This window comes from Furipterus horrens, unplaced genomic scaffold (assembly GCF_987537825.1).
Source record: "Furipterus horrens unplaced genomic scaffold, mFurHor1.1.pri manual_scaffold_3, whole genome shotgun sequence".
NCBI lineage: Eukaryota > Metazoa > Chordata > Mammalia > Chiroptera > Furipteridae > Furipterus > Furipterus horrens.
Window position 1 is genome coordinate 155,885,087 of NW_028327173.1, and position 20,458 is coordinate 155,905,544.

Sequence of the window (20,458 nt, forward strand, 5' to 3'; positions counted from 1 at the left end):
TTTATTCAGGTCCTTTGCCCACTTTTTAGTTGGGTTGTTTGTTTTCTTGATGTTGACTCGTATAAGCTCTTTATATATTTTGGAGATCAGTCCCTTGTCTGAGGTATCATTGGCAAATATGTTTTCCCATATGGTTGGTTTCCTTTTCATCTTGCTGATGTTTTCTTTTGCTGAGCAGAAACTCTTTAGTTTGATGTAGTCCCATTTGTTTATTTTTTCCTTTATTTCTTTTGCCTTAGGAGATGTATCCGTGAAAATATTGTTACGTGGGATATCTGAAATTTTCCTGCCTATATTTTCCTCTAGGACTTTTATGGTGTTATGGCTTTCATTTAAGTCTTTGATCCATCTTGAGTTTATTCTCGTGTGTGGTGTAATAAAATGCTAGAATGTTAAAGGGACTTTTAACATTAATAAAAAGACTTTAATATTACTAGCTGTAATTACCCTTAACTGATTTAAACTTACTGTTGATTCTCGATTTCTAGAGATGTGGCTTTCAAAGATGGAAGTAGGGAATTAAAAATTTATTTTTCTTGTTTGTTCTGATTTCAAAAGTAATATATGCTTGTTAACAAAAAATTTCATAATTAGATAAATATATAACATGGTCAGTTAAAGTCTCTTGACATCTTACCTCCTAGAGATGCCACTTTTTATAATTCGGTGGATTAGAATAAAGAAATTATTAATAAATGTATAATTTTCTCTTTTTAGATTAAGGTGATAGCTAATACATAGAGATCATTTGGCCCATAATCTTTTCAAATTAAATGCCTGACAATTCAGATCATTTGTTTAGATTTCTTTTTTTATCTTTAGGGAGATTATACGAAGAAAAGCTGTTCTGGCATTATACAAATTCCATCTCATTGCCCCTAATCAAGTACAACATATCCACATTAAGTTTCGGAAAGCACTTTGTGACAGAGATGTTGGGGTCATGGCTGCTTCCTTGCACATATACCATAGGATGATTAAGGTGAGTTGGAAATTTCAGCAGGTACTAGGTAGTTGCCATTAGGAAAATATAATTATGGAATTTAAAAAACCCTCATATTTTTTAGTTAAATGCTTAACATCTTAAGTTTTTTTTTTTTTTAAAAGATTGTATTTAGTTTTAGAGAGAGAGGAAGAAAGTGAGAAAGACAGGCAGAAACATCAGTGTGTGAGAGATACATCGATTGGTTGCCTCTCACACGCCCCCAACTGGGAGACCTGGCCCACAACCCAGGCATATGCCCTGACTGGGAATTGAACCGGCAACCTTTTGGTTCCCAGGCCAGCACTCAATCCACTGAGCCACACCAGCTAGGACACATTTTAATTAAGTTTTTATTAATGACCTTTAAAAAGTAATTTTTGCAAGTTGTTGATTGCATGCGTTGTAAGGTACATTACAGAATTAGTCTTTTTTTTCTTTTTTAATGCCTAAAATTTTTTCATGTTAAAGAAGCATAGAAAAATGGTAGGTAGGAAGGTGATTGAAATTGGCAGATTTGTGGTTTTTCTTACAGTGATTGTCTTTTATACAACTTCTTAGGATGCATAACAGCTTATAGAAATGAGGAGAGCCCATAGAGGTTGTGGAAAGTATAGGCTACAGTGTTGATGCCATCCATTGATACTGTGTTAGAGAAGCTAGGAGGGTTGAATGGTATGGTAAAAAAAAAAAAAATTCTAAATGATGACATGGGTTTATTCTAATTCAGCTCCAATGTATTGCCTGAAACCCTTTATATCCGAAAGTATGTATTTGTGAGAAATTTCATGGGTACCTCATAATGAAATGGAATATGCTGTTGAATTCGATTTAAAATTATAGCACTGAAGAGATCTTCACTTTTATGCTTTGTGTTCTATAATAATATGATATAAGTAATATTTGATATTAAATCTTATTTTTCCTGTAACATTTACTAAACTTTGAAAGAGTTATTATTTCCTTTCTAAAAATGTGTCCTTAATCTATTATATAATAAAAATTACAATGATGAATCTTCATTTTGAGAAATCTATATTTAATTTCCCCAGTCCAAGAGGTCAGTCAAGGTGCACTCATTCAGAAACACAAACGTATTTAAATACTATAGGGTAAATTAGTTTTTAGTAGACAAGATTCACTGATTTTGGAGGGTTTAAATGTTTGAGTAGTCTTGGCTGTGCTCTGTGCTCTGCCACTCAGAACAAATTTTGCTCATTTACTTGAGAAGTCTTTTGCAAAGTTCAGAGATTGCAAACAGGTCTGAATTTTCATCAAAAGTAGAGATATTACAGCCCTTTTTCAGTAAGCCAGTTCTTTTTACTTTTTGATTACTGACTATTAAAAATTCTATATAAGATGTAATTATAAGAACTTTTGAAATGTGATTATATTGTGTGTGGGAACAGGCAGGGAATGGTGGAATATTTGTGGGGGATGATTCAGCTTTGGATTAAGTAGCCAGAGGAGTTTCATCATGGAAGAAACTTCTAAGTCGACATGTATTAAGTTAGATTATATATGGCATTTCAGCCAAGTCTCTTTTATGTGCATTAAGACATGATTATTAACAGAAAAGCTTTTTTTTTTTAAAAAATTTTGTTTTGTTTTTTGAATGTAGGAGAATTCATCTGGATATAAAGACTTGACTGGGAGTTTTGTAACAATTTTGAAGCAAGTAGTTGGAGGAAAGCTCCCAGTAGATTTCAATTACCACAGCGTCCCAGCACCATGGTTACAAATTCAGCTCTTGAGAATACTAGGACTTCTAGGAAAAGATGATCAAAGGTAAACTAAGTAGATTTGATAGCTTTAGGTTATAGTCACCTGGCGGTTTTAAAATAAGCCAGATTCTTCAGAAAGCTTAATTGACTTAGTAGTGATATTAAACCACTTTATAAGAAGTATATAGATTCAGGTTGCTGGGATAATCCTGGTTCTGCTAATCTAAAGCCTACTTATAGTGAAATGTACCTCTGAAGTTTTATGTCTTCTGTGAAGCTTTCTTAGTCATTCTAATTTAGGGGATGGGAAACTTTATCTCAAGGGTCAGATAATAAACATTTAGGCTTCGTGAGCTATGTGTTGTCTGTTGCAGCCTTCAACTCTGCCGTTGTATAGCTCAAAAACAGCCATAGACAGTACATAAATAAATGACACAGCTAATAGAGAAAAACTTTTTATGGACATTAAAACTTGAATCTCATATATTGATGTGTCATGAAATGTTATTATTTTGATTTTTTCCCCCAATCACTTCAAAATGTAAAAGCCCTTCATAGCCAGCAACCATACAAAAATAGACAACCAGCTACATGAGGCCTTCAGACTATAGTTTGCTGACCTTTGCTCTAGTTGAATGTGAGCGCTTTACCTTCTTAATTCATTTGTCTGAATTACCCTTTTAGCTAAAAATTTATATTAAACTTTTTATGGGTATCCAATTATATATATATGTATATATCTGTATATAACATATATGTGTGTGTATATATGGATATAATAGATATGTATATATATAATAGGGTTCATTTATATTCTGATTCTTAGCCTGGCTTTATGAAGGGATTGGCTTCTAGGCTGTTGCTCCTAGTAATGCCTTGTCAGTGTCATGCCAGCATCCATTTGCGCATGAGCTCCTAAGTGCTTACGGGGCTGCAGCACTCTGCGGAAGACTATTTTACATTTTTCTGGGTTTATGAATCTTAACCTTGATTGAAACCTATGGTGTGATGAGAAGACACACACATTAGAAATGTTTGTCCTAATTATATTTTATTTTATGTAACCCAACTTATCTTATTGTGGAGCTCTAGTTGTAGTTCACTGGAATTCTCTTTTAAAAACCACAAATTTCTTAGTAATGCATCCAGACATTATGGGTCTAAAAAGATTTAATGCCATCATATGTTGCCAGGAAGTGAAGTAACTTTTTTTTAATCCTCACTTGAGGATATGTTTATTGATTTTTAGAGAGAGGGGAAGTGAAGTAACTTTGAGGCTTTTATTGAATTACTAAATGCACTAACTCATTATCTTCCTTCCTTCTTTCATGGATGAATTTGGAGAATACTTGCAAAGATGACTAAGGGAGTGCTTACCTTCAAAGAGCTCAGCTGAACAGAAATTAGGCTCAATTAAAGCGAATAAAGATTGGAACTCTTTTATAATGTTGTGGAACATTAAAATGTTTTCTCCTTTGTTGCCCCAACTGTAATGAGATATTATGTCAACCTAAATCTTATATTTCTTGAGACACAATTAGCTCAGTGTGGCAAAGTAAAAATGTGATTTTATAACAGATTCTAATGTAGTTAATTGAAATAATTAATTTACTAGAAGTCTTTATATTTATGGATTTTTATATCTATTGTTTGAGTATTTTCTTGTATTTTACAGCATTCTGCTTCTTAGGTTATTTGTATTTAGCTTGTTTATGTCTGCTAATGTTTATACATTTCATGTCGCTATTATCCTTATGCCAGACATTGGCTTTTAAAATTAAGAAAACTAGACTGTAATCTAGGTGTAGTATTACTAAATTTTGGGGGTGGTAGTGGGGGATTTGCAACATCTACTATATGGTTATTATCTGTGGAAGAAATACTTACACAATAAATGATGTGTTTTAGAATATGGTTTTGGATTCTCACTGGATATTTATACTTTGGTCAAGACAGAATAAAAATACATGCACTTCAGGTTGAATTTGATAGCTGTATATTTGGAGAAGAAGAAGAAATTTTTGATAAAGATATACATGATAAGTAATTTGTGTAGCCCCAGATTATTTTAATCTTTAAAATTATATTTCTTTTTATTGTTTATGCTATTACAGTTGTTCCTGTGTTTTCTCCCTTTCACCACCTCCACCCAGCCCCATCCTTACCCCTCCCTAAGTCAGTTCCCATATTGTCCGTGTGCATAAGTGTTCTTTGGTTAATCCCTTCACCATCTTTTATTCCGTCCCCCTCCCCTGCAGCAGCTGTACATCTGTTTTGCGTATCTAAGCTTGCGTTGCTATCTTGTTCCTTAGTTTATTGTGTTCATTAAATTCCACATGTAAATGAGATCAAGATCATGTGGTATTTGTCTTTCACTGACTGGCTTAATGCACTTAGCATAATATTCTCCACTTCCATCCATGTTGTTGCAAAACATAAGAGTTTCTTCTTTTTTACAGCTGCATGGTATTACATTGTTATTTTTATCTTTATGCTTGTTTGCTTTACAGTTCACTTTCTCTGCAAGACTACTGTGTGTATTGTATGTTGAGGCAGTTTTTATTCCTATTAGTGTTTTCTGAATTTGTAAAATATACAAAAATACCAGCTGAAAAGCCATAGCTTTCACATTGCCATCTTGGAGAGGACTTTTCTAGGCAGGAGGACGTGTGCTATGATGCAATAAAATGCTGCATTTTCTTACAGTGTCTACCTCAACCCAGTTATTGTAACAGTAGTCAGTGATCAGAAAGACATAGGAATGGTATTTTCTTTATAGTTAACATCAATGAAAGTTAAAGTTTTCTTTCTGAAGAACTCAGTACTGTTCATAGGAAGAGTAGTATTTAAACACTTTAGAAAAATTATATGGTTTAAATACAGATAATCTACTGTCTGGAATAATCTGGATATGTGAGGTGTTACTGTAGTAACTTGAAACAGGTAGAAGTATTTTATTATAAATAAAATTATAAAAGATAGTGTGTTCAACCAAATAAAAACCTGATTTGTAAACAAGGTACAGGTTGAGGAAAGAGTTGAGTGACTTATGTTTATCTTCATTGACTAGTCAACTTCGATAAAGCAAGAAGTTAATTTAACCTCATGAAAAAGAGCAAATGGAATCTTTAAGAAGTGAAATTCCTATAACTTCATAAAATGAAATTTTTTCACTTCTTTTCTGTAGATCCTCAGTTTAAAGAGAGAAGTTAGAAAAACTATGTTTTATTGGGTTGTAATACTATAATTCTACTGCAAATAAAATATCTTTTAAACAGGACAAGCGAATTAATGTATGATGTTCTTGATGAATCCTTACGAAGAGCCGAGTTAAGTCACAATGTCACATATGGTAGGTAATGTGTAAATACTACTCTAATAACTAACAATATTTTTCAGTATTATAACTGAATCTGTGTTAGAATACTACAAATTCCGATAGAATTTTATATGTCAATTTTTAAGGTGATTCTTTGGATTATTTTTCAATGAAAGCCTTGAATACCTAATAGAAAAAATTTGACATTATGGCATTCTTTTAAATGTTGACCTAATTTCATCATTATATTTGTCTCTCTTTTAATACTTTACTTTTAAGAGAAATCATCTCTTTATTGAAAATACTTATTAACTTGGTAAACCTGTTGCATACTTAATTAGACAGTTCTTAAATACATCAATTAGTCAACTAGTTGTCAAATATTTCTTAGATTTCTGTTTTTTTGTCAGGCCTTGTGCAAGATACTTGGAATACAGCTGTGGATAAAACAGTGTTATCATTAATTTGAAAAAGTAATTTAGTGATAGGAGACAAGAATAAGTTGGGGAAGGAAAGTGGAGAACTCAGAAAAGGAACCAAAAATGCATCCAGTCTAAATAGCCAGAGGGAGGAACTATTAGTTCTTTATTGGTCAGTCTGAGAAAACTCTGTGAAGAAATTGGGATATTTGGAGATATTTAAAAGCTAGATGTAAAACAGTTTGAATTTTGCACGTGGTGGAAAAGATTAGTGGAAGAGGCATTGAGAGAGAGAACTCAAATGATAAGTCATTTCTTAATCTGGTGAGGTACTGTGGAGAGCATTACTGATTCTTTTAGAAATTGGTAAACTGTGGATCTTCAAGAGCAATAGTTGTAGAAATGTAGGGTAGAGGGCAGAAATTGGGCTAGTTTAATTATAATAAAAGTGCTTGACAAAGATGTAGGGATTAAGAGAAAGGATTGCATACATAAGACTAGTACATGAAAAATAATGCAAATGGTAGTGAATTGGCATAGTAAATATAAAAGGATAGATTTATGTTTTGCATGTATAAATAGTAATTAAAGGCAGTAAGAGTGGTGTATTCATTTGTTCAATGAGTATTTATTGAATGCCTATAAAACAAAACCTTGATTTGCAAACTAGGTACAGGTCGAGGAAAGAGTTGATTGACTTACATTCCTCCATGCTACATGTGGAGGAATGAAAGGAGGAATAAGGTCGACACAGCCCTTGCTCTTAAGAGTGTATAGTACAAGAACAGTTGATATTACATAGGACCCTGCTATGTAATGAGAAGGGTAAGGAGCCAGAGATAAGGATGACTGTTTTTGAGGCAGGTGGTTCGGCTAGGAGCTGTCAGAAGATCCAGAGAAGTGTCAGAGTTTTGGTAGGCAGCTAAAGTAAGTTAAAAAGTTTTGTTTGAGATATTATCAGTGTCTAGGATTAAAGTCTGAAAGGTTCTCAGGAATTCTGTTTAAAATTAGTTAACAATCTTGTTTTACTTGTAGAAAGGTTTTTTTCTTTTTTGTAATTGCATTTCAGCTTTAATTTTTTTATTTTTTTGAATAGGTAATATATGCACATGGTTCAAAATTCAAAAGGTACAAAAGGGTATACAGTGAACAGTAAGTGTCCCTTTGATCCTTATCACCCACCACGTAGTCCCTACCTCTGGAGATAACCACTGTTAGCTGTTCCTTTTAATTTGGAGACTACTGTATACCTGGTGAAATATTTTTTAATGTTTTCCCCTAGGACACCCTTCTCTCACTAAGACTGCTGGACCCAATCCACACCAACAGTTTGTTTCTCTGTAGGCCGTCAGTCTAGTGTTTCACTCGGCCTCAGGAACCTTAGAGTTTCTGTTGTTTTGTTTCCTTTATTCATCTTTCCATCATCATTCTTTTTATCCCGTATATGTATTGATATAATTTATAGGTAACATTGATTGTATCAATAGCAGAGTATTCTCTAGTAATCTGATATTTTATTGCTTAAAAATGTGAATTTTAAATTATAAGCTTTATAAGGGAAGGGACCGTGTCTGTCTTATTCGCCAGCATATCCCAGTATCTGGCACTGCGTTAATCAATGAATAATTTGTTTTACTTGAATGGAAGGAAGAAAAAGTTATTTTACTTTTACCAGTTATCTATCTGAGTTTTAGTCTTAAACTGTATTTTTATGAAAATTCCATTATTAGCTTTCTTGTCAAATCAAGAAATAAATCACATCAAAGACATTTATTGAATATTTGCTATGTGCCAGGCATTGTATAAAGTGATGTAGAGAATATGAAGAAGTATAAAATGTAATTTTGGCTTTAAGGAATTTATAATGTAATGGAAAAGATAACAATTATGAAAGCATAGTATGAGTATAAGGCAGAATGCAAAGAGGTGGTACTGGAAGTAAATATGGCAGGAGTTCCGAGGTGGTAGAGATCACTGTGATTTATTGATATAATAGGACCCTGACAGATGGGTAGGATTTGGATGGCCAGAGGGGAGTTCTAGGAAGAGGAGACATGAGAAAAGGTGCAGAAGTGGAGAAGTTTAACGCACTTTCAGAGAACACTGACTCACTAGCCTTAGTGGACCATTCTTAGTGGGAGCAGTGGCAGTGGAAAGGCCACCATATGAAGATCTTTCCATGGCAGCCAGGTGAGTTTGGACTTCACGCTGTTAAATCTGGAGGGTGGAAGATTTTTTTGGCAGGACACTGATAAGATGAAGATGACATTTTTAGTGTACTAGTACATTGGGAGAATTATATAAAATGGAATACAAGGGACAGAACCATCAGAAGTAGATAGACGTGCCTTTCCCTCATTTTCACACTAGATATACCTAAAAGCCCTGGGCACTCTAAATTAAACATGAGTCTGAAAGGCAGAGGAATGAAGGTAGGCCGATTAGGGAACTTGGGACACAAGGAACAACACCACAGTGAGTACCCTGGGTTTTCTTTTTGCCTCACATTCCGCAGACTGGGTACTGGAGAGTCAGCAGCCTGGAAATGCCGACAGATAAACAGACAAAACAACCCAAGAAGAAAAGAGCAAACTAGCAAGATAGAAAACATTAAGAGAACAACCCTTCTTTTCCAGCCAAGCACCATACAGAAAAAAACTGTGGATCTACCCACTGTAGCAAAGGCTTAGTGGAAAGCTTAGATTTCCACCCTCATCAGGTATAGGGAGGCGCCCCAACCCTCCCAGTGGGCTAGTGGCAGAGAAGCCCAAGAGGGGAGCAGGAATTTCATCCCCGCCAGGTGTTAATGGGGCACCCTCCCTTGCACTGTCAGTAGAGATGATGTGGGAAGCCTGGCTTTCACGTTATCCAGGGTCAGGTAGTAACAAGGTACCTCTCCCCCTCTTTGCCCAGTAGGTGCTAGAGAAGCTAGTGGAGAGAGAGGGCTTTCATCACTGCTCAGGTATTCTAAGGCCACCCCCTCAGCGTCAGTGGAGGCAACATAGGGAACAGTAATGAGGTACCCCTACTTCTCCCAGGCAGGGTAGTATCAGCAGATACGCACATCGCCCACCCTCAAGGGAGCAGGATTCCCTCCTCTCAAAGTGTCTTAAGTGGGCAGAGCAAGCAGAGAACCTGGGCTTCCACTCCCGTTGGGCGGTACCTCCATCTCTGTGGCAGAGTGGTGTCAGTAGATAGAGACATAACTTACTTAAAATTAAAGTCTAGTCTGAAGGATAAGAGATCAGTACAACTTCTTTTGTGCATATTTCAAAATATTTATGGTAGATCCGTGGTGTCACAGATGTTAGAATATTATCAAATTTTTAATTTGGTAATTTTTTCTTGATGATATTTTAGTTAGGACCTGGGTTGTTCCAGAAGAGTAAATTACATTCCAAGTTATGTTTTTATGTTTAGAAATCCTCAGAAGTATTTTTCTTTTACCCACGGTGGCGAGAAGACAGCAGAGTGGCTGCTTTTTCATTCATGGACTTAAATTCATTTTTTTGTAGAGTTGGAGAGTAAAGGGACTTAGTTCTAAGTGGGGAAATAATTTTAAAACCTATTAAATTCATTTTCAGCTAATTTACACTTAAGTTGACTAGGAAGTACAGTCTCCGAACTATTAATTTTTACCTATACTAGCTTTCCAGGAATCATATGATTATATATAAAAGTTCAGATTTTTAGAAGAGTAAAGAAGTTTTTTGTAGTAAAACAATTTGATAGCAGGAGAGTTCTGAATGACAGGAATACATAAAGGAAAATATGTCAATTGTGACAGAAAATGGAGCATCATCATTTTTAATCTTGCCTAGGATTGTCACATTAGTTTAGGGTTTGTCAAACTTTCTGAAAAGGGGTTCAGATAGTAAATATTTTAGGCTTTGTAAGTCACATTAAATTTCTGTCACATATTTTCCTCTGTATTTTTGTTTGTTTTGTCTTTACAACCTTTAAAAATATATAAGTATATACCTGAAAGTAGTTTAATATGTCAATTATATCTCAATTTAAAAATGTAAAAACCATTCTCAGTTCACAGGTTTGTGAAAATAGACTGAGGGCTGGATTTAGTGGTAGTTTGCCCACTCCTGCCTTAATTGATTATTGATTAGTTAAGACTCTCTTTACTTAGTTCATAAAGTTGTGAAGTCAACTTTTTTCATAGCACAGAGTAAACATTTTGTAACACAAAGTCCGGATATGTGAAGTGTCTTTAGGTTCAATTAACTTACTTTGTAGGTTTTCCTTTAATTAAAGTCAGTTCCCTTCTTTTTATTTATTGATGAGAGAGAGAGACAGAGAAAGAGAGAGAAAGAGAAACATTGATGTGTTCCACTCATTTATGCATTCACTGGTTGACTTACATGTGCTCTGACCAGGGATTGAACCCACAACTTGGGCGTATCTGGACAATGCTCTAACCAACTGTGCTACCAGGCCAGGGTCCAGTTCCCTTCTTCTTTTTTTTTCTTGTGTATTTGTTTTTATTGGGATGTAGGGGATGGGTCACTGGGTGGTTTTAACCCACCAGGGTACTGTCCATTCTAAGCTCTTGGAGCTTTTTCTTTTTCTTGGAGCTGCTGCTCTTGCTACCAGCAGCCTCTTCAGCTCTTTCTCCGAATAGCTCCTCCTTGAGGAGAATTTCCTCTTTTCCTTGGGGACCCTCTTGTTTCCTGCCTCTTCAGGGTCACTAACTGGTTCCTCTTTGGGGAAATATTTCCACTGCCAGTTGTCTCCTCGGAAAAAAAAAATTCTTTTCTTTGGTTCGGATACAGAAACAGGTGGATCTTCCATTCTGTTCTCCTGAGGAGCCTTCTGGAGCTTTTGCTTTTTCTTATTTTTGGGTTTTTCACTTGTCTCTTCACACTCCTCTGGTATACTACTGCTGTTTTCTGAAGATGTGAGGGCAGTTGCCGCCAGACATTTCTTTTCCTTCTTCAGATGTTTTCTTCTGTTTCTCCAGCTTCCTGGAAGTTCAGTGGCCGCTTCCTGCACCCAAATCATTGCCTCCTTTATCACCGCCAGATTCTTTTGTGGAATCTCTCTGGTCTCAGAGGATAGCTGTTCCTTCACTTGTTCTTGAAGTTTCTCCTCAAATACACTTGCGGGTTCTTCAGAGATTCTCCTCAAATACACTTGTGGGTTCTTCAGAGAAGCAATCAGTTTGTGAGGCAATACTGCATTTGTTTGTCAGGTATCAGGAGGTGCGGCCTTTGTTATTGGCAGCTCATTGGCCAATGAAGGTGGAGTGGAAAATGAGTCCACATTTTGGGTTGTTACCCCTTGTCTTCAGCGCTCTGGAAACTTGGTCCCTTTGCTGGGCTCTGGGAATCACTCAGGCACCAAGTCTGGCTGTCCAGTTCTCTTCTTAATGAGTAATTTATATTTCTGATTTCTTTTCTCCTTTTGTAGAAAGGGTTTATATAAAGTTTTTTACACAATATTTATGTCTGCCCCAATTGATAGGCAACTTAGTGTAAAACATAGCTAGTTGAATATTCAAAATCTATCTTGTACACAAAGAAATGTCTGATTGTTATGTTTTAAGCTTTTGGAAATAAGGAAGCAGTGGTTATGTCAAGGACACTTGATGTACTTCAACTTGTATTGGAACTGTTTTTAAGTCTGCTGATTCTCTCCCCTCCCATACTACAATAGCGTAGGACATGCAGGGCTTAACGGTCCCTCAGTGATTCTTTCCCGTGGCAGAGCTCCAGCTCCTTGACTCCTGCTCTTTTAAAGACTTCGGAAAACAATTTTAGTGTCCACTTAGATCATCTTGTCATAGTTATAAGATCTTTAACTATATGAGATAATCATATTGAACACTATCACGATGTTCAGTAGATTGTTCTATATTCTTTGAGGTTAATTTTAAAGAAATGACTTGAAGATTTTTGAGCAGTGGCTCTACTTTGAAATAAATGTTAGAGCATTTCAAAATGATTATGTTAAAATCACATATACAGTTTTTGTATACAAGTGGTAGAAACTGCCTGAAAATTATTTTAAAGCATTCAAAGAGTATTAGAAATAGCTATTTATATAGGAACAATGAATTTATTACTTCTGTGTCCATTGGAATCTGAGCTTCTTGAGGGCAGGCCTCTGTCTGTTTTGTTCACTGCTGTATCCGTATTACTGGGACAATGCCTGGCACATAGGAGGTGTTCAGTAAATACTTGCTGCATGAATGAATGTATCATTTTTATCTATTACTACACATAATTGTCTTTATACTGTGGTAACATACTCCTAATAACTGTATAAGCCTGAAAACAGTAAAGTTTATGTCTTTGAAAATTTTCCATAAAAAGATTTTGACTAAAACTGGCCTTCCAGTTTGTTTGTTTCATTATGAGTTCTTCACAAATATGTTCTTTTATTATGCCTTCACATGATCCCTGATATTTTTATATTTTCTTTTTCTAGCTATTCTGTTTGAATGTGTACATACAGTCTATTCTATTTATCCCAAATCAGAATTACTTGAGAAGGCTGCCAAGTGCATTGGAAAATTTGTCCTATCACCTAAAATAAATCTTAAATACTTAGGTAAGATGATTGGTTCTTTTGCCAGAAATTACAAAGAGAGCTTTAGAAATTTGTCTGGCATTTGTTTCAAGCCACTTTGTATAATGTGGTCTTTGTTTTTAGGACTGAAGGCTCTTACCTATGTTATCCAACAGGATCCTACTCTGGCTCTTCAACACCAGATGACAATAATCGAATGTTTAGATCATTCTGATCCCATCATTAAAAGAGAGGTAAACTGATATTTTAAAGTGGGTGTGAAGTCTTGTAATTTTTAAACTTTTTGTTGCTATTATGGAGAGAGATTCAAGCGGTGGGCAGCGTGTATGAGTGTGTGTGCGTGCGCACATGTGTATTTTAACTTTTGCAAGCATTTTTTCTACTAAAGTTTAAGGAACTTCTCTGAAAAATTCTTGTATCATTATCCACAAGAACGATTTTAAATGAGTTGGAGGAGTTAGGTCCAATTACCTGTATAGATTCATTAATATATTTTTGGTCCCAGAATTGTATTAATAGGAGACCTGAATATATTCCCAGTTCTTCCTTTTAGTACTATTTTAAGGTGTATTATATGGTGATTAATAATTTTCCATTATTCTCTGTAACATCTGTGAAATGGGCTAATGCATTCCCTATTACATACGTAGGAATGTTGAAAGAATTAGTAAAAACATTCCTAAATGATTTTAACTTTTTGAAAGGAAAGGTGTATAATTTGCTTAATTTTTTTCAGTTTTTTCCTTTTGTTAAATTTCTTGGTTTTCTATATAAATATATCTGTTAATTTTCATGTAGAGACATCATTCTATATCTTCATTTAAAATGCTATGCCCTGGCTGGTGTGGCTCAGTGGATTGAACACCGGCCTGCAAACCAAAAAGTTGCCGGTTTGATTCCCAGTCAGGGCACATGCCTGGGTTGCAGGCCACATCCCCAGTTGGGGCGCATGAGAGGCAACTACATGTTGATGTTTCTTCTTCTCTCTTTCTCCCTCCCTTCTCCTCTCTAAAAATAAATAAAATCTTTAAAATTCTATATAGGACCTAGTTAAGAAGAATGGATAGTTTTATTTCTGATTTTAAAAGTAATAAAGATAAAAAGACCTACTAAATATTTAAATTACTTAAAAGCAATGAGTTAAAATTATTGACAAAACACATAATTTTTAAAGGATAAGATTCTTAATTTTGAATTTTAAATGGTACTATTTTTGAAACAAAACTTTTTTTGATAAGTGGCCATCTACATGTATGTACGTGTGTGCGCACGCGTGTGTGTATACAGTTTTTGCATTCATATTTTTAATCTTTGGAAATTGTTATCTGCCTTGAATGAATCTGGGAATTTTATAGATGTACTAATTTCTGTGTGTAGGTGTTGTAGAATAATGAGAACGTACCAAGGGACAATAACACATGATTATACAGCTCTTCAACTTTGAACAGACATAGAGCATTCATTTTTTTTGTGTGGGTGACTACTAAATTGAACATGGTTGACTTAGGTACAGTTTCTTATTGTTATATTGAATTATTGGGCTCTCGTTTAAAAACCAGAGTCAAAGGGAAAACAGGCAACTATTAAAATGATCTATTCTGATATGTTTAACCTTATATCTGCAGTGAGAAAAGTAGTTTGAATTCTTTGGGGAAGGAACTGAGTATCAGTGGTGCCTCAAGAAGCCACTGCAGCAGTCTCCTCAATGCCATTGTCACTTCTAACTTCTATTAGTAATGGCATGGAAAGAACTTTGGTCCTAGGGTTTGGACTGACCTGTTGCTTGGGGCCAGGACTTTCTTTTACCTGGTTTTGTTACCTTTCTTTCATACACGGAGAAAGAAGGCAAGAAGAGGCTAACAGAAAAGACTTCTCTCTATTCATGCAGTTCCTAATACCATACCACATTCAGTCCTAGTAATGTTAAATTTCATGGTGTTAGAGTAAGAAATAAATTTGTTGTAGATTACCTAAAAATATGTAACATATAATTTAGAGTCTACAGGGAGCATGTCTGAAGCAGCTTCTTAAATTGAAAGCTATTGATGGGGGAACCTTTGTATTTATAGACTTTAAATGGAATTAAGGATTAACTGAAATAGTTTTTTTTTTTATTCTTTCAAAATCAGTTATAACTATGTACTTGAAGTTCTGGCTGTAAGGATTGAAAAATTAGAAAAGGCCCGAAGGATATTTTGAACAAGCATGACATGTAGAATATGTAGAAATTACCTTTATTAAGTTTTGTGCATTTCTTGAGCACCTGTTAGCTGGCCTGCTCAGGCCATCTATGTAAAAGTGAAAGAATCAACCGTGTTATAAACATATATGTTACTGTATTTATTGGTGTTATTGTGCATAATTTTATAATACTCTTTATTTTTCTTACTTAAACAGACTCTGGAACTTCTTTACAGAATTACTAATGTACAGAATGTAACAGTGATTGTCCAGAAAATGCTTGAATATTTACATCAGAGCAAAGAAGAGTATATTATCATCAATTTGGTTGGCAAAATAGCTGAGCTGGCTGAGAAATATCCTTTATTTAAACAATAATCATAAAATATCTTTAGTTACCCAGTGATTTTAAAATAATTGGTATAGATATGTTCACATGCAAGTTGAGTTGAGAGACCCAGCAATAACTTCCATTCCTCACATACAAGCCTCTCTTGTCAAAAACAGGAATTTGTGTAGACTTCTTAGGGGATGGCTTCTTTCTTGGCTTTTTTCTTGGCTCTTTTCATTCAGTTGGTCAGTAATGTGAGCGAGAAGATACAGGAACTGTTGCCTGATTTCTCTGTTAGTCCCTCCTTGTCTTTGATTTGACCTCCTACTCCAATTCTTTTCTGAGTAAAAGTTCTTCCTGCTATTTTGAGAGGGGGGACCAGGATGCTAAAATTTATTCTTTACAGCGGTTGGCAAAAGTAGGTTTACATTGCATGGAAAATAATACAGTAATGAATAATACAAGATAAGCTCTATTTTGTGTACTCACAACTGTAAGCCTACTTTTGCTTACCCCTGTATTGTTTCTATCATATTAGAAATTGGCACAATAAAGTATATAGTTGGGAACTCCATTCACGTGTTACTTTTCTTAACATAGTTTTTTTTTAATTCAGAAGAACTTCTACAGATCATAGGGATATTCCATTGTTTTTAAGATGTCTGTTTTTAAAGCTAAAAATGAATGAATACTGTTAATCAAATTATCTTGGCAATTGCTTAATTCCTAGCCAGTACTATAGCTCTGGTCAGCAAAATGATAAAATATTAGAACTGAAGAGGGACAGATTAGAAAGGAGATTAAACAATTTACTTGTTCAAGTAGACACATCACAACATTTAGTCTGTAAAGTGTATGTCATTTTCCATTACTTATTTGTCTATAGTTCACTGGAACATTTCTTTCAAATATTTTACATTTATTTATTGGATGCCTGTTTGTACAAGGCAGAGTCCTAAATAAAGCAACATGAACTGTTTTTTTTTTTTAGTTTATTAAATAAGATTTACTGAGCATCTATTTTACATAAAACTGGAGTATAGAACAATTTATTAGCAGAGGTTAAAGGTAAAAATGCCAAACTAGGATGAATTGGGGGCTAATTTTAAAAGGTTGTTGCAGAAAGGATAATTTTAATAAATGGCATTTGGAAGTGTACTTGTTCTTAACACTGTGGACACATATGCTCCTGATAATGCGTGGTTTATTCAGACAATGAATGCTGTGTTTTCTGTGGGAGGAGATGTAATGCATCCTGATATTCCCAATAACTTCCTGAGACTGCTAGCGGAAGGTTAGTAAACTATTGCAGTCTATAAAGTAAAGATTTTTAAATTAAATGTTTTACTACAGAGTCCTTAGAGAATTTAATGGAAATTAAAATATCAATTTCTTTGTAGGTTTTGATGATGAAGCAGAAGATCAACAATTAAGACTTTATGCAGTTCAGTCCTATCTCACTTTACTAGATGTGGAAAATGTGTTCTATCCACAGAGATTTCTTCAAGTTATGAGTTGGGTGAGCTAAGGACATTCAGTCATAAATGTTTATGACATTATTTTTTATAAAACCCAATACTAACAATATATTTCCTTCAGAAAGCATTCAGTTCTGCTTGGCTAACTCGTTCAGCTGTCAGTTTTCCCCCCAGTGGCTGCCTTCTGTCACTTAATTGTTTACTTGTCCATTCTCCCTGCCCCCTCACTAGTATAGTCTTTTAAGTATGGGTATTTGTTGTGTTTTCTTTGTGAATCTATATTTGAATGTGTGAATACTCAGTGTATCTATGATATATTAATGATTGCTGCATAATAATGCTACCACAAACTTAATGCTTAAAACAACATAAATTTATTATCTAATACTTTCTGTCAGTCGGGAGTATAGGCATGGTTTAGCTGGGTGTGCGTAAGGCCTCTTAGGATTGCAGTCAGGCCGTTGGCTGGGGTTGCTGTCTCATCTGAAGCATGACTGGTGAAGGATCCACTTCCAAGCTCAGAAATCAGTTTCTTCAGCTCTAAAACTGTGGGTTTGAGGTTTACACTGTCAATTGTCAGGTCCTTGAACAGCCTTTAATGTCTTGCTATGTGGGCCTCCCAGCATCGCTGTTTGCTTCATCAAAGCCAGCAAGGGAGATCATCTCTTTGTAAGATGAAAGTCACAGTTTTATGTACGGGTAATTTAATCATAAGTCATCATATATATCCCATCGCCTTTGTGTATTCTTTCTTATGTATATGGGTGAGTGTTTCTTTATGGGGGAGGTTTGGAGAAGTGCAGCTGCTGGATCATAGGATATGCACATTTTAATATTTTAAGTTTTGCCCAAACTTAGCATGTTAACTTAAATTTTACCCAGACTTTTATTTAAGAATTTTAATTTTCTTAGCTATGGGAAAGTTGAAAGACTAGTATAACAAGTACTCCTGTACTTTTCTTCTAGATTCCCAGTTATTATTTTTAATCACCTTTGCCTTCTCTATCAACACCTCTATCTAGGTCTACCTATATACAGTTTGTTTTGCTGAACCATTCAAAACTGAGTTGCAGACATCATGACACTTTACCTATTAAAAATTCAGCATGAATCTCATAAGAATGACATTGTTCTAGGTAATGATAAAACCATTAATATACCTAAGAAACGGAACATTTATTAACCCTTTGAGTGCCATGCATAATTTGAAATTTGGATCGCCATGAGAAAAAATTATATCAATATATAACCTGAGGTACAAAAACCGAGACCAAAACATAAAATACGAATCATTCCATTGTTATTTACATTTATAGCCATCAAAAAAAGAGTCACTGCGAACGTCGCTGGCACTTTTGGGAAAATTTGTCAGCGTTGCTCACAGCGATGTTGGCGCTCACAGGGTTAATATCACCTACTATATAGTTCATATTCAGATTTATTTAGTTGTCCAGAAACATGTCTCTTCTGGCTGTTTTTCTGTTCCTCCTATCCTAGATCCAGTCAGGGTTTACAAATCATATTTAGTTAGGTCTTTTTAGTGTTTTAAAAATTTTATAATGAGCCTCAGTTTCTTTTTGTTTCCATGACATTGATTTCTTTTGGAATGCCCAACATTTCTGAATTTGTGTGATTATTCTTGGTTCAGTTAAACATTTGTAGCAGGACTCTTACATCAGCAATCTTATATATTTCCCACTACATCATATCAGGATGCATATAATTTCAGTTCTTCCAATTATTGGTGATTGGAAGTTTCTTTTTTTGGTGAAGACGTTGACCATCATATCTGTTCACTGTAATGGTGTGCTTTTTCCTTACTAATTTATAACTAATCTATGAGGAGATTCTTTGAGGCTATGTTAACGTTTTTTCCTCAATTCTCGTTCACCAGTGGTTTTAGCATTGATAAGCCTTGCCTAAATTGGTTATTTTATTTGGTGGCCATTTGTTTTTTTTCCTCCATGAATGTGACATATCATTCCATATATTTAGAGTGTTTTTATTTCTTTCTAGAGCATACAAATCTTGTACATGTTTTGTTAGATTTATACGTATTTCATTTTTTTTAGAGCAGTAATGTATTTTTTAATTGTAGTTTCTATATGTTGCTACTATTATGTACAAATTTAATTGGTTTTTATATTTTGGTCTTGTACCCTGCAATCTTGCTGAAGCCACTTATTTTTATTTTTAGTTTTTTGAAGTCACTTATTAATCTAGGATTTTTTTTTTTAAACAAAGCTGCTGCCTTTTTTTTTTTTTTAAAGAAAGCACTATATTTTTTTACAATTTTATTTATTTATTTATTTTTAGAGAGAGGGGAAAGGAGAAAGAGGGAGAGAAACATCTCTGTGTGGTTGCCTCTCATGCGCCCCAACCTGGGGACCTGACGTGCAACCTAATTATGTGCTGTGACTGGGAATCGAACCAGCGACACTTGGCTCTCAGGCTGACGCTCAATCCACTGAGCCACAGCAGCCAGGGCTTAGGATTTTTTTTTTTTTTTAGATTTCTCGAAACCTTGTTAAGAATTTTTGCATCTCTGTTTAGGAGGGATATTGGTCTGTAGTTTTCATATTTTTCTACTCTATATGTTTGGTTTGATATCAAGGGAATACTGGCTTCATAAAATGAGTTGAAGGTGTTCTCTTCTATTTTTTGGAAAGATTTTGTAGAAGAGAGTCATTTAGTTTTTAAGTGTTTGGAAAATTTCCTGTTATCTTTCCTGTTAACTGATTTCTAGGTTGATTCTATTGTCAGAGAAAACACTGTGTGACTTCAATTCCTTTTAAATTGTTGAGGTTTGTTTTATGGTCTATGATACGGTCTGTGTGTTCTTGAAAAGGATGGGTATTCTGCTATTGTTGGGTGGTATGTTCTATAAATGTTGATTAAATTGTTTTGGAAATGGTGTTGAGACAGGGCTGTTGAGATTAACCAAGTGACCTTCAACCTTCACTGACACTGATGGGGTGGCCTTGTTATTCCTGAGCAGTGGTGAAAATCCTGACTCTCCACCGACTTCCCTGAAACCACCCTAGCAGAGAGAAGGGGCACCTCTTTAAACTGGGTGGAGGTGAAGTGCAGGCTTTCTGTGTGGTCTTCACAGACACTGCAGAGGAGTGGACCTCTGCAGCTTGGTGGGGGTGAAAAGTCCTGACCACTCACTCGGCCTCCTTTGTCACCATCCTATGGGGCAGTTGTGGTGCCTCTTACAGCCTGGTAGGGTTGATGTCTTGGCTCTCCACCCTGCCTTTGCTGGTATGGGTAGGACTGCAGCTTTTTCTGTGTGGTGCTTGGTTGGAGTTGAAGGGTTATTGTCTGAAAGTTTTCTGTCTTCCTTGCTATTTGACTAGAGGGCAGGCTTTTCCTGGGAGTTTTTTGTTTGAGTCCGTTGGTGTTTCCAGGTTGTTGGCTCTCCAATACCCCATCTGGAGTTTATGAATCAAGAGATAACTTTTGTTCCTTAGGTCCCAAG

The 20,458-nt window shown here is 35.2% G+C and overlaps 1 protein-coding gene across 1 annotated transcript in view; it reads left to right on the forward strand.

The window, feature by feature from the left end:
- The window catches only part of AP4E1 (adaptor related protein complex 4 subunit epsilon 1), a 60,127-nt gene that overhangs the window by 14,043 nt on the left and 25,626 nt on the right, over positions 1-20,458 (forward strand). Inside the window, exons 6-13 of the mRNA XM_090270598.1 lie at positions 823-982; positions 2,604-2,770; positions 5,985-6,058; positions 12,886-13,008; positions 13,111-13,220; positions 15,385-15,524; positions 16,681-16,793; positions 16,900-17,018. Coding sequence (XP_090126724.1) covers positions 823-982; positions 2,604-2,770; positions 5,985-6,058; positions 12,886-13,008; positions 13,111-13,220; positions 15,385-15,524; positions 16,681-16,793; positions 16,900-17,018 — 1,006 coding nt within the window. The remainder of the gene's footprint in view (positions 1-822; positions 983-2,603; positions 2,771-5,984; positions 6,059-12,885; positions 13,009-13,110; positions 13,221-15,384; positions 15,525-16,680; positions 16,794-16,899; positions 17,019-20,458) is intronic.